The sequence below is a fragment of the Bufo gargarizans genome, unplaced genomic scaffold (assembly GCF_014858855.1).
Source record: "Bufo gargarizans isolate SCDJY-AF-19 unplaced genomic scaffold, ASM1485885v1 original_scaffold_1966_pilon, whole genome shotgun sequence".
NCBI lineage: Eukaryota > Metazoa > Chordata > Amphibia > Anura > Bufonidae > Bufo > Bufo gargarizans.
Window position 1 is genome coordinate 64598 of NW_025334588.1, and position 18406 is coordinate 83003.

At 45.1% G+C, this 18406-nt stretch overlaps 1 protein-coding gene across 1 annotated transcript in view; it reads left to right on the plus strand.

The window, feature by feature from the left end:
* Positions 1–60: 60 nt before the first annotated feature.
* SLC5A2 (solute carrier family 5 member 2) overlaps positions 61–18406 on the plus strand; it is a 95566-nt gene continuing 77220 nt past the window's right edge. The window contains exon 1 of the mRNA XM_044274674.1: positions 61–234. Within this exon, the coding sequence (XP_044130609.1) occupies positions 109–234 (126 nt within the window). The 5' untranslated portion in view covers positions 61–108. The remainder of the gene's footprint in view (positions 235–18406) is intronic.

Sequence of the window (18406 nt, forward strand, 5' to 3'; positions counted from 1 at the left end):
GATGAACCCGGTACAAGAAGTTAATGTTTATAATGTTTTTACCAGAAGACTCTGTAAGCCTCAGAGGCTACATGAGACAGATGTGAGGAGAGCCCCGCCGCAGTCACCATGAGCACCACATCCCCAGAAACCTCCCATGCCCCCAGCTCCAGTAGCTCCTCTGCTATCAGTAACCCTGCAGATATCGCTGTGATTGTCGGATACTTTGTCATCGTTATTGGTGTCGGCTTGTGGGTAAGTGACTGGTGGCATCTGGAGGACTTGCTGATGAAGGTTGGGGAATATATTCTGAAGACTATGTGCAGGGTTGGGGTTATCTAGATCTTTAGATGTCCAGCGCTCTGCAGGTAGGTCCGTGCTCCATGTTCAGCAGGTGCTCTACAGACCCTCAGATTACCGCATCCGGCCAGGAGCCTCAACGCTCTGAATGTTGTTTTCAGTGTAAGTAAAAAATATATATTTATACCGTGTTAGTAAATGTAATGAAAAGAGATTGAGATTCCTCAGGGGTTGATTGGTTTTAATGGCTAACTGAAAAGATGACAAAATTGCAAACTTTCGAGGCTACTTGGGCCTCTTCGTCCGGCACTGAAGAGTGACATATTTATACACCAAAGTACATAGGGTTAATGAGGTGGAGAAGACAAGTGATGTGAGGCGAGGAGCAAACAGTTGTTCTACATGAGGGTTATGCAGATGTAGCTGAGCTCAACTTGATGGTTAACGCATTAAGTGAACAATGGCAGGAAAATGTCAATTGACTTTTAAGGGTAATGATCATTCTTTGATATTCTGCATGACTCCCTTCCCATTAACAAAATTTGCCCTTGATCCAATATGGCAGCTTCCAAGATGGCGTCCATGTTCCAGGCATAATGATAGGCCCTCTCACCCTTTACTTGCAGGGGGAATTCAGATATTTCATTTTACCTCTCATTTCGGAAATAAAAGGGCATCATGCAGCTCAAAGGGAAGATATCCTTAATGTGGTGTCATTACAAGTATCACTATCACAGAGTACCACTATAGCAGTGATGGCGAACCTATGGCATGGGTGCCAGAGGCGGCACTCATAGTCCTCTCTGTGGGCACCCACGCCCTGGAAAAAGTCTAAGGTGTACCAGTATGGCTTTGACTTTTCCTGACATTAAACAGCACAGGCAGCGCATTGAATGCAGACAGGCTATTATAGCGAAATGATAAACTACAGGGAAGATATCATATTGGACTATAGCATTCAGGTTACATTGCCGCATTGGCACTTTGCAATAAATAAGTGGGCTTTGGATTGCAGTTTGGGCCCTCGGTCTGTAAAAGGTTCGCCATCACTGCACTATAGTATAAAACGTAACCTTTATTTTACTATTAAAATAACCCCACATACAACACGTGTTAAACAAAAAATGATGCATACAATCGGGACTTGGTGGTCATCAGTCTTCCATAATGTAGGAAGGGGCAATCCCATAGGCAGGGTAGTGGTCCTAACTTGGGGATCTCTCCCTACTATTCACCCTGTATTTGGGGTCCTGCCTAAAAAACTGAATGGCCGCCCGATAGGGGCGATCCCGTGTTCAGGAACCTCCTATACTCCCTAGGATGGCCCTGAAACCAGGTGACACAGGCCTGCACTGATGAGGTGGCCTATAATTAAATAATGTGGCCTGATCTAGATACATAAAAAATGCTGAATGTATCAAAGATATTTTTACTCCGATATGATGATGGCGTTCATATACCCACAGTGAAGACTACTATGAACAAACCGACGCCAAGTACACTTTCAACTCTATTGTATGTTGTTAATATTTTTACAGGGACCCTCAATAGTTGAAAAATACCAACATATATTTGTTAGGTCCCTTAATCCCTTAGGATATTAACAACATACAATAGAGTTGAAAGTGTACTTGGCGTCGGTTTGGACGGTTGTTCAAATACAGGGTGAATAGTAGGGAGAGATCCCCAAGTTAGGACCACTACCCTGCCTATGGGATTGCCCCTTCCTACATCATGGAAGATTGATGACCACCGAGTCCCGATTGTATGCATCATTTTTTGTTTTGTTTAACACGTGTTGTATGTGGGGTTATTTTAATAGTATAATAAAGGTTACGTTTTATACTATAGTGGTACTCTGTGCTAAAAATGCTGAAGTCAGACAATCCCTTTAAGGATGGGGAAAGAAGTGATCAGAACACACAATTGGACCTCATAGCCAGTGATACATGCAGTAATACAGAGAAGGCAGAAGCGCGATGCTCTGCAGGCTGCACTGTGCTCTGAGGACATGCTCTGTTGGTTTGTTAACTAATGAACTCTTTTACATGTTAAAAGAATGCACTCAGCCCCTCCTGAATTTTGCTGATGTGATTCATTTGGATGCACATGACAAGTCCTAGCTTGGAAACACCTGACCTCGCCCCATGTTACTCCATCCAACAGACTGTGCTGTCCTCCTTGTTACTCTATAGAGGAGGTGCATCCGTCCAGTAGACTGTGCTCTCTTCCATGTTACCCTATAGAGGAGGTGCATCCGTCCAGTAGACTGTGCTCTCCTCCATGTTACTCTATAGAGGAGGTACATCCGTCCAGTAGACTGTGCTCTCCTCCGTGTTACTCTATAGAGGAGGTACATCCGTCCAGTAGACTGTGCTCTCTTCCATGTTACCCTATAGAGGAGGTGCATCCGTCCAGTAGACTGTGCTCTCCTCCTTGTTACTCTATAGAGGAGGTGCATCCGTCCAGTAGACTGTGCTCTCCTCCGTGTTACTCTATAGAGGCAGTGCATCCGTCCAGTAGACTGTGCTCTCCTCCGTGTTACTCTATAGAGGCAGTGCATCCGTCCAGTAGACTCTGTGCTCTCCTCCGTGTTACTCTATAGAGGAGGTGCATCCGTCCAGTAGACTGTGCTCTCTTCCATGTTACCCTATAGAGGAGGTGCATCCGTCCAGTAGACTCTGTGCTCTCCTCCGTGTAACTCTATAGAGGGGATCAAGGCAACTGGACGTACTGTAGATTTCTTGAAAACGTTTCACTCGTTCTTCCAACGAGCTTTCTCAATTCAATTCTCTCAGGAATGAGAAAGCTTGTTGGAAGAACGAGTGAAACGTTTTCAAGAAATCTACAGTACGTCCAGTTGCCTTGATTTATTCTTTACAGATATATACCATGACCTGGATAAATGAGAACCTTCACAGACTGTCTATAGAGGGGGTACATCCGTCCAGTAGACTGTGCTCTCCTCCGTGTTACTCTATAGAGGAGGTGCATCTGTCCAGTAGACTGTGCTCTCCTCCGTGTTACCCTATAGAGGGGGTACATCCGTCCAGTAGACTGTGCTCTCTTCTGTGTTACTCTATAGAGGGGGTGCATCCGTCCAGTAGACTGTGCTCTCTTCCGTGTTACCCTATAGAGGGGGTGCATCCGTCCAGTAGACTGTGCTCTCTTCCGTGTTACCCTATAGAGGAGGTGCATCCGTCCAGTAGACTGTGCTCTCCTCCGTGTTACTCTATAGACGAGGTGCATCTGTCCAGTAGACTGTACTCTCCTCCGTGTTACCCTATAGAGGGGGTAAATCCGTCCAGTAGACTGTGCTCTCTTCCGTGTTACTCTATAGAGGGGGTGCATCCGTCCAGTAGACTGTGCTCTCCTCCATGTTACTCTATAGAGGAGGTGCATCCGTCCAGTAGACTATGCTCTCCTCCGTGTTACTCTATAGACGAGGTGCATCCGTCCAGTAGACTGTGCTCTCCTCCGTGTTACTCTATAGACTAGGTGCATCCGTCCAGTAGACTGTGCTCTCCTCCGTGTTACTCTATAGACGAGGTGCATCCGTCCAGTAGACTGTGCTCTCCTCCGTGTTACTCTATAGAGGAGGTGCATCCGTCCAGTAGACTGTGCTCTCCTCCGTGTTACTCTATAGACGAGGTGCATCTGTCCAGTAGACTGTGCTCTCCTCCATGTTACTCTATAGAGGAGGTGCATCCATCCAGTAGACTGTGCTCTCCTCCATGTTACTCTATAGAGGGGGTACATCCGTCCAGTAGACTGTGCACTGGGACCCGCACCTACAAGGAGAACGGAGCAGAGAAAAAACGCTGACTCGGCTATTTCCGTCGGCCCCATAGAAATTTATGGGAGCGTTGGCCGCGCATGTGCGGTGCGCTCCCATTCACTTCAATGGGAGAGGCGGGGAGCTGTGCCTGGTGGTGGTCGGACCCTGGGAAACCCGGGGTCCTCCAGCCACAACTCTCCCCAGCTCCGTTCTCGTTGTAGGTGCGGGTCCCAGAGGTGGGACCCGCACCTATAAGACAATGGGGGCATATCCTTGCGATATGCCCCTATTGTCTAAGATGGGATAACCTCTTTAAGTGGACCTTCCAAATAACTGCGTTGGTCAGGGCACAGGTGATGTTACAGGACACATGCTGGTGTAAGGGTACTTTCACACTAGCGTTTTTCTTTCCATCACAGGGGCTCTATACCGGAAAAGAACTGATCAGGCGTATCCTCATGCATTCTGAATGGAGAGTAATCCGTTCAGGATGCATCAGGACGTCTTCAGTTCAGTCATTTTGACTGATCAGGCAAAAGATAAAACTGTAGCATGCTATGGTTTTATCTCCGGTGGAAAAAAAACTTAAGACTTGCCTGAATGCTGGATCCAGTATTTTTCCCCATAGGAATGTACGGATCCGTCCTTCCGCATGTGAAAAAAGATACAAGACGGATCATTCTGTCCGCATGACAAGCGGAGAGACGGATCCGCTCTTGCAATGCATTTGTGAGACGGATCCGCATCCGAATGCGTCTCACAAATGCTTTCAGTCACATCCAGATCGGCGGATCCGGCGGGCAGTTCCGACGACTGAACTGCTTGCCGGATCACACTGCCACAAGTGTGAAAATAGCCTAAGGCGGGCAAGGCACACCGGGAAAAATATTGGCGGCTGGGGAGTGAGTAACAAGGGACCGCCGCCGCCATTAGGCAATGGAAAGCCTCAGTGTCCACAAGCTTTAATGGCAACATTTCCAGGGCCAGAAATTTGGAAAGGTGCGCCCTCATGTCCCTCTTCAAGTGGGTTTGCCGAGAGGGCCAAATCGAGGAGTGGTGATGAAAAGAGTTCCTCAGAATATCCGAGTGTGGGATCACTTGTTTGCCAAGACTCTCCATTGTGGGAGGAAGGAGGATCAGGGTGAGGATTCTGACCAGACTCTTGGCTACTGAGACTGGACTTCGTGGAAGACAGGTTGGTGCTTAACCGACTGGAAGCATTATCTGCTGCCATCCAACCGACCACCTGGTCGCACTGGTCTGACTTCGAGAGTGGTGTCCTGTGCCGCCCCCTGAAAACTGGGACATGAAGCTGGGTATCGAGTGTGTTTCTTGTGCTCTGGCAGCAGGCACAGTTTCACCGCGCCCAGGGCCATGGCCTCAGCGTGCACCATCAGCAGCACGGCCACTTCCCCGTCCCTTACTGCTCACCTAGCGCATATTAAATGGTATATATCAGGCATGGCCAACCTGCGGCTCTCCAGCTGTTGTAAAACTACAACTCCCACCATGCCCTGCTGTAAGCTGATACCTGTAGGTAGTCTCGGCATGCCGGGAGTTGTAGTTTTGCAACAGCTGGAGAGCCTCAGGTTGGCCATCCTTGGTATATATGCTTGCAAGTATGTTACACATACAGTAGCGCAGGTTTTCTAAGTTTGTGTGCAAATAAATTAAACCGAATGTCCCCAATTTTTTTATATTTTTTTTAGGATGCGCAAACAATATACAGGAGATATAGCACAGGTAATGTCGCTGCTGTCACCAGCGGCTCATAAAAAATTACAGGGAATGTCACAGCTATTTGGGATGCGCAAACGTTATACAGTAGATGTAGCGCAGGTAATGTAACTGTCTTCAGCAGACACCGTCTACGTAAAAAGTGCACTGGTTGTCACAGATATTTTTAGTATGCGCACACGTTAAACAGGAGATATAGCGCAGATAATGTTGCTGTCCGCAGCGTCTACGGATAAAGTGCACTGGTTGTCACAGATATTTTTAGTATGCGCACACGTTATACACGTTTATTGGCTGCGCTCGAGCACACGTGGTATTTAATAAAAAAATTTAAATCTATACGCACTTCACTGCTTAAATTTTTCCTGCTGAATGCGTAAAGAGGCGTATTTCATTAACAACAATTAAAATTTGTATGCGCTTCACTGCTTATTTTTTTCCTGGTGAAAGCGTTTGTTTGCCTATTTCAGTAACAAAAAGAAAAATCTATACACATTTCCCTGCTTAATTTTTTCCTGCTGAATGCGTATAGGGGCGTATTTCATTAACAGCAAGAAAAATCTATATGCACTTCACTGCTTAATTTTTTTCCCGGTGAAAGCGTATAGGGGCGTATTTCAGTACTACAAGAAAAATATATTTGTCGCTTTTAGTGGTGTTTTAATTTGCGTTTAATTTATTTCTTTCAGCTAAAATTATGTTGGGCAGAGAAGTGCCAGGCCATGCACAGAGGAGTGGCAGAGGCCTAAATGTTTCTGTCACAGCAGAGCGAGGGGTCGTGGCAGCAGGAGTCGCAGCGAGAGACCTGAGCTCCCGGTGTCATTTAGCGGTCGTGTTTTGACCAGCAACCCAGTGGTTCTTGATTCGTTAACTCTGTCATCCACGTCAACCCAAGTGACCTCAGACACCCCCAGCCAACAGTCGGTGGGTTCGTCAGACACAACACTTAGTTGGCAGTGTCCTCACCTTTCCTCAACCTGCCTCTATCCTTTGCTGTTCCATCACCCACAGAAGTATTATATGCCGTAGACTCGGCTCCACTTTTCAGCGAGGATGAGCTACTAGAGGACAGTCAGCAGCTACTGCCCAGCCAAGATCTGGAGGAGACATCTGCGCTTCCTCCGCTAGGCGGGCAAGTAGTGATGAGGAGAGTGGCGTGGGAGGTAGTATTGCGAGCGGTCAGGCTCCTGACCCAAAGACCATTGAGGAGGACATCAGTGATGTGCAGACACTACTCGATGATGATGATGATGAAGCAGATCGCACTTGGGAGCCGGGTGCAGAAGGGGCTTCATCATCAGGAGAAGAGGGTGGCAGCTTGCCTGTGAGCCAGTTGTGGAGCCAGCAAGTCGATAGTGTGGCCAGGAGTCAGCAGGGTGGCAGAAGTGGGAGGTCGGGAGCCAAACGGGTACAGGGTAGACCACCTGCTTCACAGCAGCCTACCTGCAAGGGAAGTAGTGGTGCTGAGGTAAACGGAGGCAGCAGCGGTAGCAGTCAGTGCGGACTGTTGGGGGGAAAAAATCACCTACTCTATATAGTTTATTATAAAACAAAGAATATAAAATCAATACAATTGCAAAACAGATGATGAAGTTACAAAATAACACCCAAACACACCACACGGTGGCGCTAACACACCCCTATCTCACCAGAACAGTATAACTTAGTGATTTATGACGACCGGTGTCATACCTTTAACAAAGAGACCAATAATTCATATACCAAGAGAAACTTAGGATCTTCTGTTATCAAACCGGCTACAGCAATAAAACACGGATTTACAGGAAAATAACTGTTACCCCTTGACTCTGTTTTCCTCTGACCAATCAAAAATATATGATAATAATATGATGAAATATCCAGCTCGGCAATCAGACTAAGGAAAATAACTTTCCGAGGGTTTAGTCCTCTCTTCAGATAATGTCAGATCTTCCAGTAACAATCTGCATCTTTGCTCAGAGAAGAATCAGCATTATGGAGGCACCTAAGACTATATATTCCCACAGTATGGGGGCTCTTGGCTATATACCGGGAGAAATATCTTATTAATATCACGAGTAGTAAACACAATATACATTACCGGGTCAAAGGTAGACAGAGTTCAGATGGGACCAGTTCAAGAACTTTCCTAGTAATCCAAAAATAATAATCCAAGTTTCTTCTGGTAAAGTTTTCTTTCTGAGTTTCCCTTTTTTTTCTTGATTGGATGGATGGATCTATGGATATCTCCTTTGGTGCTCTGCACACGATTAATTATTCCCCATCCCCTTCTAGATTAGGGATTTCCAATCAGGTAAGGTGGGTGTACTTGCATGCTAATAACACAATGATGTCATATTAACCCTTGACATGGTATAAAACAAATGATAAAATAATATAATATTGTCCATCTGCCTCCAGATGGAACTGTGGTATTGCAGATGACCATCACAACCTTAAACATGAATTCTAAATACCTAATAATACGTTCACATGACCTTCTCTTAACCTTTTTAATATACATCATTGAGGAAGGTCTTTTCCTGACAATTTTACCTATAACCTAGACTTGTTGGAGTCACTGTCTTCTCCTATCTTTTTGAATATATGTTAATTAATAATTTATAATGGCCTTGATACTTGGCATCGGGACTTGTATATTTTACTTATCTACATGAATGAATAACTATCGTCTGAAATAATATTCTTCTCAGAAATCCAATTACCAGAAACTTACTTCAGTGTTTCTGTATCTTCTACAGGATACATTTTAAATGACACATACATGGTATAATATATATATATTATCTCGATACATTGTCACAGACATAGACAACACATATGAATTATTGGTTAAAATATGTTGTAAACTAAATATACCATACAGAAATATATATTATATAATTATGAATATATGAATTGAACCTCATACAGCAGGTGTGCCTCAAGGATATGAATTATTTTCTCGTCATGGCTTATCCATGAAACAACATTGTTCCCTTCAGACAGACATATCTGAGGAAGCTAGTGTACTCCCCATAGATAAACCCATATCTTTAGCAATAACTTTTAAAATATGTCGTCCATTCATATTCACAATTTTTTTTAATTTTTTAAACTGAACTTGCTATGAACTAATCTTGGCCTCTCCAGCCACATAACAGAACTTTGGTTCAAGCTGATTTTATTCTTAAAGGCAATGAGGAATTCATTTTGGCTATAATATCATTAGATAATATTGTATACGTATGAAAATGCACAACAAATCCCCCTTCATTCCAAAAAGGTTCCATAAAGTGTGAATATATTTGGAACGTTTAAAAGGGCTTTTCATATGTCTTCTTCAATGCGTAGACTTGGTGTATAGTGTTTCAACCAGAGCTTGGCTAAAGTCCTTCTGGAGGAGAACCTTATCTAACACGCATGACTTGGATGGTCAACAAACTCAACCATCCCATAGATCCTGCAAAACAGCATATAAGTTCGATAAATGTTTGTTTTGACTCTCCATCTCTGCATAAATGTTTATTAGGTTCCGTTTTAATGAACCAACTTCGAGTTCCAACGTCTTGATAGAGATGGACTTGGCAACTGTCACACCGTTAGCAATAACAGTGCCCACTACGCCAAAGATTATGGCTGCTATGATTGCAGAAATGAATTGCTTTGGTCTTTGGTTTGTAGAAAACTGCTCTCTGGTCAAGGTCTTTCTCGCTTGCTCCAGGATTTGCGTAATCCGTTCTTGGGAATATCTGATGTGCATCTGGTACCAGGCTTGGATCTCTGGCGATATGATCTCGGACACGTCGAATTGTTTTTTGACGAAGACGCGTGGATCCAGGCTGATGTAGAGCTTCTGGGATAGAATCCTCTTGTTCGTCAGTATGAATCCTGCGGTGTCCTGCAGCATGATTCCAGATGAAGGACCTGGCACAGCAATCGGCTCGGCGTTGGACTCCTTCCCCAAGATAAGGATGACATAGACAACGGCAATCATCTTAGTCGGCATCTTGCACCTATAAAATTGTATGACACATATGAGTACATACATATTTCACTTTTTATCCTGCAAGAAAAGAGTTAATGCTATCATGTATGTTCGATTGGCATAGGTTATTTTCTTGAACAGGGCAAGTTCTCAGTTTTAGAGGTAAGTTAAGAGTTGTTTAGTTGCGGAGGAAGCACACATGAGGATGGTTAGTACACATGTTTGTTCATACAATCCCAATCTTGGTTTCAATCTTTAGCTGGAACCGTAAAATCTCTTCACCTCTCTTCATCCAACTTCTTCTATCTCGCGAAGTCGTGAGCTAGGATGACAAAAACGTAATTGGTTAATGTGCATCCATTTTTCTACGAATTCATCCCCCTTAGGGATTTTTATCTTGCAGACAACTGGTGACAACTTGTCAGTGATGACATAAGGTCCTTTCCAGGAAGATAAGAACTTTGTCTCCTTCACTTGATCCAGAGCGAAGTTATAGAGATAAACCTGACCGGAAATTTGATACTCCTTCTGTGTAGTCTTCAGATCGTAGTATGTCTTAGCACTTATTGTGGCTTTCTCTATATTCTTCTGAACAAACGCAAAAGCATGCTTAAGGTGCTTGCGTAGATTTTCCACATATTGATGAGATGTTGTAGCATTTATTAAATTGTGGTCTGTCGTCCGGTAGAGCAAATGTTGGGGTAACACCATCTTCCTGCCTGTGATCATTTTGAAGGGAGAAAGTTTGCTGCGCTTGGGGTGGCTCTGATGTCAAATTGCCTTTGGTTCTTATGGCCATCCCAGTCCTTACCGGATTCATTGACAAACTTTTTTTTAAATGTTCACAATGGATTGGTTGTAGCGTTCCACTCCACCACTAGAGGTTGGCCGAAAAGCTATATGCAGCTTCCTTTTTACCCCCAATATCTCCCACATCTTTGTCATCACCTCACTAGTGAAATTACTTCCATGATCGGACTCGATGCATTGGGAAGACCAAACCTAGAAAATATGTGGTTAATGAGAAGAGACGCACATACGCTTAAACTGCATGCTTTACAAGGAAAACATTCCACCCATTTTGTGAACAAGCAAGTCACGGTTAACCTGTATCTGTTGCTTTTTGATGAGGTTGTTATTGGTCCGATGAAGTCAATTTGGATGTCTGTTTCATCAGTGGCGCTCAATGAGTGGGTGTCTGTGGCTGGAATTGATGATTGGGCAGATAAGACATCCTTGACAATATGTGCGAACATCTTGCAACATATGTGGCCAATAAGCATAGTCCCGTAACAATTAGGGTCGTACGTCAACTTTTCACCTCGATGACCAGCTGTTGGTGCATCATGGGCGTGTTGTAACATCAAACCTCGGTATGTTGCGGGTACTACCCATTGTGTGATACCATTCTTCAAGGTCCTAATCAACAACTCATCCTGTAACGAGAATTTGGACTTGACCTTCATCAAAATCCGTAACTCCTCTTTGCCATCGCAGTCTTCTGTATTTATGGGACAATTCTGTGGATCTTCAATGTGTTTATAAAAAGTACTACTAACTGAATCCCCTTTTTGGCTCGCAATAAGATCCTCACTAGGGGAATCCTGACTCCAAGACTTCTTGTTGGGGCCTGACTTCTTGTTGCATCCACTTGGACAGTTCCCATAAGGTCATCCACATCCAAAACTTCTCCATTGATGGCTGCTTGTTTAGCGAGGGAGTCTGCTAGATCATTTCCTTCATTATCCATAACTGGATATTTTGAATGACCCCTCAACTTTTTCCAGTAAATGGTAAAACTTTGGGTAATAACCATCTCCTCGATTTTTACAAAACATCTTACCATGCTTGACTGGCTTGTTATTGCTTCTCATCATGTCGGATCTTTTCCATCCGGGAAAATACTCCACAAAGCTATTATGAATACAATCAGAATCTGTGATTATGGAAAACTCTTAAACATCATATTCGATAGCCATTTGTACGGCTTTGTACACAGCGGTGAGTTCTGCGACTTGGCTACTTTTGAGACCGATTTTGTATCCGATGGACATATCCGGGAATATATTATTCCATGCAATTCCGACACCTGCAACCAGTGTACGCTCGTTTCCTACATCCGTATGGAAAGAACAGCCGTCTACATATACATATGGTAATAATTTGCAGTACTCCTCTTCATAAGATTTATATGGAGATGAAAATTGCTCCTCTAGGAAATCATTTTCTGGTGACTTACCTCCCTGTTCCGCATTCAAACAATCATGAAGTTCAGCTAATCCTTGAGCGTGACCTCTCTGCAGCGTCACGACCTCTGGTGGATCCTTCACATCCCTGCTGCAGGGAACAGAAGTAGTAGCCCCTACCTTTGGGGAAAGCTGGACTATGTCACAGCTTGTAGACTGTTCACAGCCTGATGCTGATACGATAGGATCACTTGTTGAAGAAGACACAGGATTGTAGGGATCGACAAGATTAGTCTGCAAAATAGATAACATATTAGACACCTCCTCCCTGGCCCCAACTTTAGGGTCAGGAACGCTGCAACCCAAAATAGGATTAGAAATCAATTTAGATTCTTCCTCAACCACCCTGATAACCTTGCATTGGCCTGGGCTCTGACCCTGCCCTATTTGCTTTATGGGGCCGAGCTGGGACCTGGATTTGCCCCTAAAAAAGGTTCAGGCTGTTTTCCTTCGGACCCCTGGGACAACCTACTTACAATGTCATACAACTGGGCCATTTGTTCAGCCAGTTGATCAAACCTGTTTGGTTTGCGCACATTTAGATTTTGTGGGGTGGCCTGGTTTTGGTGGGTGACCTACTCCTAGGCAAGAACCCTCAAATTTATCTATCTTCCCTTTGTTGTCTGGGCCTGTTATTCCAGCGCCTGTATCCCTGGGAACCCCTATTGATAGAGGGCCTATATCCCTGGGGACCACTATTGTAATAGGGACGGTAGTTGGACCTCTCAGCACCAGAATTATCTCTCTCTGACCCATTGAAGTTTGGGGGTTTGATCTGTTTGGGTCCTACCTGTTGTCGCTGGGCTTGTTGGACAGGTCCTGTAGATTGAGGGTATTTACTTGGCTGCGTTTCAAATCCCAAACTAGGGTTTACCTTAGCTTCAGCTACATTTTGCTCTGGGGACTTTTTGAACCTCCTCTCACCTGTAGCATGGCACTCACTCATATTATACAGTGTGGTGGCAGCCGTCACCAACCTATCCAAGGGAGCTTCAATATCAAGATCTATGGCTAGGCTAAGTTTGATTTGGGTTGGCATTGCATCATAGACCAGCTGCTTTAACTCTTTAGATTCCCATTTTGGGGACCTATATGCTAACCCATAGGCATTTTTAAGGACAGAGAGGAATTCACGGGGACTCTGATTGGGCCTACATGTAAGCTTATATATCTCACGTTTTGCAGCAGTAATGGTTCGGCTCCTCATATTGCTGCCACTTACAGACCCTGTCATTGGGCCACTCTGTGGTCTCCTGATGCTGCTTCCACCTCACCACTATGTCATAGGGCCACTCTGTGGACTTCTCATGCTGTTCCCACCCTCCCCACTTCATGACTGGTCCACTATTTTTGCTTTCGGCCTGGCTGACATAATTTATTTGACACTTCTTCTAATCTGTCAGAAAGAAGGAAAATTGAGACGCACCACGGATCCTGTCTGTGAAGCAGCTGTAAGGCCTGTATGGTCCCATCAGAATTGGCTTATTATTTGGTAGCCAAAAGCAGGAGCGGGTACAAAACACAGAAGACATGCAAATATTCCATTCACGTGTCATCTCTGTTTTAGATCCACTCCTTTTTTGGGGGGGCATTAGAAATACTGACTGATTACTGACCAAATGCTGACCAAGTGACGCTCCACTGACAGGATCCGTTTTTGGCGGTTATTGTTCTGACGGATCAGAGGAAGAGCAAAATAATCAGTGACGTCAACACAGACTTAATGCTGACCCCCTCTCTACTCTGTCGGGGGCTCTACTTGTATAAGCGTTTAATAGAACAGGTTCTGTAGACATCTATGTGGAATCGGCTGACGACGGTGTAAAAGGAGTGCGCTTCTTCTTGACGTTAACATCGACCTGTAAGGCTGAGTTCATACTTGAGTTATTTGGTCAGTTTGGGCCCCGTGACTGCCCCAATAAGTGAAGTCTGCAGTGATTCTAAGAGCGACGCCTGTCATCTGCATGTCATACGGACTCACAGTATTACTTCACTACCACAGCAGACTCCCTGTGCGTGTTACTGCCAGGCACGGTGTTCTACACCCCTATAAAGGCTCTCTGCAGCCCGGAAATAGCCGTTTTTTTTAACATAATTCGCGAACCAGCCGAATCAAATTTTTGAAAAATTCGCCCCCCTCTAGTTAAGGGCCCTTGCATACGACCCTACGAGACATACGGTCCGTGAGCAGCGGGCCATATGTCCCTAAGCAGCATACATTGTACACAGCATCATAGATTATATAAGATCTTATGAGTGCGGGACAATAGCCCCGCGGATGGCCCGAGGTGCACAGCATCATTGTAATCTATGATGCTGTGTACTCCCGTGCACACAATCTATGCCGCTCTGGGAAATATGGTCCGCTTACGGACTGTATGTCTCGGAGGGCATACGGTCGTGTGCATGAGCCCTAAGTCTGTGAGCTAATATCAAAGTGGAAATCTATGTAGATTAAGGAGGGATATCGGACTGCAATTGGCTTGGGAACAGGGGGTTTCTATTGGGCTTAGAAATAACCCTAATAACAGCCTCTAGGAGTGCAGCGGGCATGGCAAGACCCTGAAGCAGATAGTTACTATGCATTTAAAGTGTGGGCTAAAGTGGAAGCAAACCTTTTAAAATAGAGAGCAGTCAACTCATCCGGATCTGGTGCCTTCCCCAATTTCAGGGGTTTGAGCGCCAGATTAACCCCAATATCTGAAATTTCTCTATTGAGTTGGTGGCGGATTTTTTGGTTTAGACCAGGCAGATTCGCTTTAGCAAGGATCATGGCCATGGATGGGGGTGAGGAGGGTGGCCCATGCTTGTAGAGAGCCTGCAGAAACTGGAGAATGAATCATATATCCGGTTAGGGATGCTAGTGACCTGACCTTCCCGAGTCTGGATTTTAAGGACTTGGTTAAGTCGCTGACGGTTTTTCAGTTTTTTTTAAGCAAGTAGTTTGTCAGGTTTGATCCGTCCTATGGGAAAGTAGCGTGTCTAACTACAATTTAGTAGTCTGATGCAAGTGTAAGGAAGGCCGACTAAGCTTGGCCTCTAGGGCCTGTCCCCTCTCTATTTTCCTTTTTGAGGCTCGGGCAATAAATCTGCCTCTAACATAAGCCTTATGAGAGGAGCGGAGAGGTCTCAGTAGTGCAGTTGTCTAAGGTCAGCAGCTATTTAGGCCTGAATGGTGGGGTCTGTATGCAAAGCTTAATTTAACCACCAAGAAAATGGGAGGGATCCCCTTGGTGTAAAGTCACATGTGGAGAAGACAATATCCTGATCAGACGATGGTGATACTGGGGGGGGGGGGGGGTCATTTATTATACTGAAATACGCCTAAATTAGGAGTATTTCAGGCGGATGATGGCGGAGCAACAGTTAGTTGTACTTCTATCTGCAACTTCGCCACGCTCACACCAGGTCTAAAATTGTGGGTGGGGAAGTGGAAGGGCATCAGGCTCGTATCATTCACCATTTTTCCCCGGTACCTCCCCAACGGCACTGACAGGAGGATGTCCCCACCCCTAGGACAGGAAACAACACGGAAGCTCAAACTTTAATAGGGCCTCCTCCCCTTACCTAATCAGTGTTGTTTTCTGTCCCGGATAGCGTGGAAGGGCCTCCTTTGTTCCCGAGCAGGTTCGCAGTAGTGTCAAGTGCACGGCCTGGTCTCTTTCCCCCACTAGTGGGAGGGCCGTTGCAGTGGCAGGGGCTTCGGGAACGCATGTCCTCCCTTCCCTGTGTTTGGCATAAGTCCTGTTGAAAGACAGCCCCGGGCTCTATCCTGCATGCTCCTTTTGGGGGAGCGCAGCGGTATTCTTGCGGCATTCCGGTTGGCGGAGACTCCCCACAGGTTTGACAAACAATCATCCCTAGAGACAGAGATAACCAACTTGCTTCAAAAAGAGGTCCTGCTACCAGTTCGAGAAAACCAGCAACAGCAAGAATTTTATTCTCCAGTTTTTCTAATAAAAAAATCCAGGGGGATCTTTCAGGCTTATTATAAACCTAAGGAGTCTGAACAAGTGCCTATATTACAAAAAATTCAAGATGGAGACCATCAAATCAACGATAAATCTGCTTCCCCAGCAATGTTACATGGCGACATTAGATTTGGAGGATGCATACTACCATGTACCCATTTTCGAAGACTATCAAAAATTTCTCAGGATAGCAGTATTTAGGAGAGGTCGCCTCTGTCACTTTCAATTTCAAGCGCTCCCCTTTGGCCTGTCATTAGCTCCCAGAATTTTTTACAAAGGTGGTGGCAGAGATGACCACTCATCTCCATCTGCAGGGCATTCTTATTTTCCCTTAGACGACTTTCTGAAGACTCAGAAAATCCGCTTCTAGTACATCTAAACCTTGTTAAAAAGACCTTCACAGACCTGGGATGGATCATAAATATCAGAAAATCCAACCTTGTTTCAGGTCAGCAAAAAGTATTTTTAGGTGTTCTTCTCGACTCTCGTTTACTAATGTCTTTCCTCCCAGAAGAGAAGCAGTTGTCCCTTCAACTGATGATAAGTCAGTTTTGCAGTCTGAGGGTACTTTAACACTAGCATTATTCTTTTCCGGCATAGAGTTCCGTCAAAAGTGTTCTATGCCGGAAAAGAACTGATCAGGCATATCCCAATGCATTCTGAATGGATAGAAATCCATTCAGTTTGCATCAGTATGCCTTCCGTTCAGTCACTGTCAGGCGTTTTGGCCGGACATTATACCGCAGCATGCTGCAGTATTATGTCCGTCCAAAACGCCTGATCAGTCGCCGGAATGCCGGCATTAATTCCCATTGACTTGCATTAGTGCCGGATCCGGCATTGCAAAACAACTGAAGGACGGATCCGTCCTTCCGGTCTGCGCATGAGCACAGACCAGTAAAACTGTGAAAAAGACTGCAAGACGGATCCGTCCATCAGCATGACAAGCGGAGAGACGGATCCATTCTTGCAATGCATTTGTAGACGGATCTGCACCTGGATCCGTCTACAAATACTGTCAGCTGTCACACTGATCGGCGGATCCGGTAGGCAGCTTCGACGACGGAACTGCCTGCCAGGTCACTCTAACGCTGGTGTGAAAGTACCCTTAGATCTGCTACCATCAGAAATGTCATGACAATCCTGGGAGTTCTGGCATCCTCAATCCCTGCTGTCAGATGGGCACAAAGCCACACCAGAATTCTCCAGGCCTTTCTTCTGGCATCTTGAGATGGCAACAGAAACTATCTGGACAAGAAGGTTTCCATTCCAGCATATGTAAAACGCTCCCTGGCTTTGAAAATAAAAAGAAATCTGCAGAGGGGTGTCTTCTGGTGTTAAGAGAATCTAGTGGTTGCTACAGATGCCAGCAGTTGAGGCTGGGGAGGACATGCAGGGGACCTTATGGTTCAGGGAGTCTGGGGCGATTCCATGTTAAGTGCCTCATCAAACCTAAGAGAGCTCAGAGCAGTTTACGAAGTTCTTCTAGCCCTACACTCAAACCTCTCTCGGTCATATCAAAATTCTATCAGACAATACAGCGACAGTTGCTTATTTAAACAGGCAAGGAGGTACCCGAAGCAGAGTTCTGGCAACAACATCAAGAGATATTTTTCTTTCTGCGGAGAAACACCTATCCTCTCTAATGGCTGTGCACCTAGGAAGCAGCAATATGATGGCCGACTTTCTCAGCCGTCAAACTCTAAAAGAGGGAGAATAAAACCAATGTTTTTATTCAGATTACCAAGAAGTGGGTGTTTCTGTTCTGGATTTATTTGCAGATCGGATGAACATGAGTAGAGAGGTTTTGTTCCCTATCCCCCCTAGATGGTCCAGAGATAGTGGATGCCCTATCTTGCCTTTGGCCAAAGGGTCTCTTATATGCATTGGGGGATTCAGCCTGATTCTGAGAACCCTGATGAAGGTGTCAGAAGTAAGCACACAGGTCATCATGATTGCTCCCTGTTGGCCAAAAAGGGCCTGGTTTCCCCTCTTACTCAGACTATCGCAAGGAATATCCTGGACTCTTCCAGTGTTTCCAGGCCTTCTTCAACAGATGCCAGTACACCATCCGGGGTTCTCTCGGTTAAAGTTGACGGCATGGAGCTCGAACGCCAAAATCTGAAGAAGAAAGTTCTCTCTGACTCTGTAATCGCCCCCTTGCTAAAGAGTAGAAAGATCATAACCTCTAAGATTTATCTCAGAATGTGGAAGGCTTTCCTTTTGTTTTCTAGTAGCAGGATCCAGCAAAGTTCCTTAGTCAACATCCCTGTCATCCTGGACTTCCTGTAGGCAGGTTTGAAAAAGGGGCTTAAGCCATCCACTCTTAAGGTCCAGATCTCTGCCTTAGCAGTTTTTCTAGACACAAATTTATCACACCATCCTCTAATCATGTGATTTATCAAAGGAGCAACCAGGGATTCCCCCA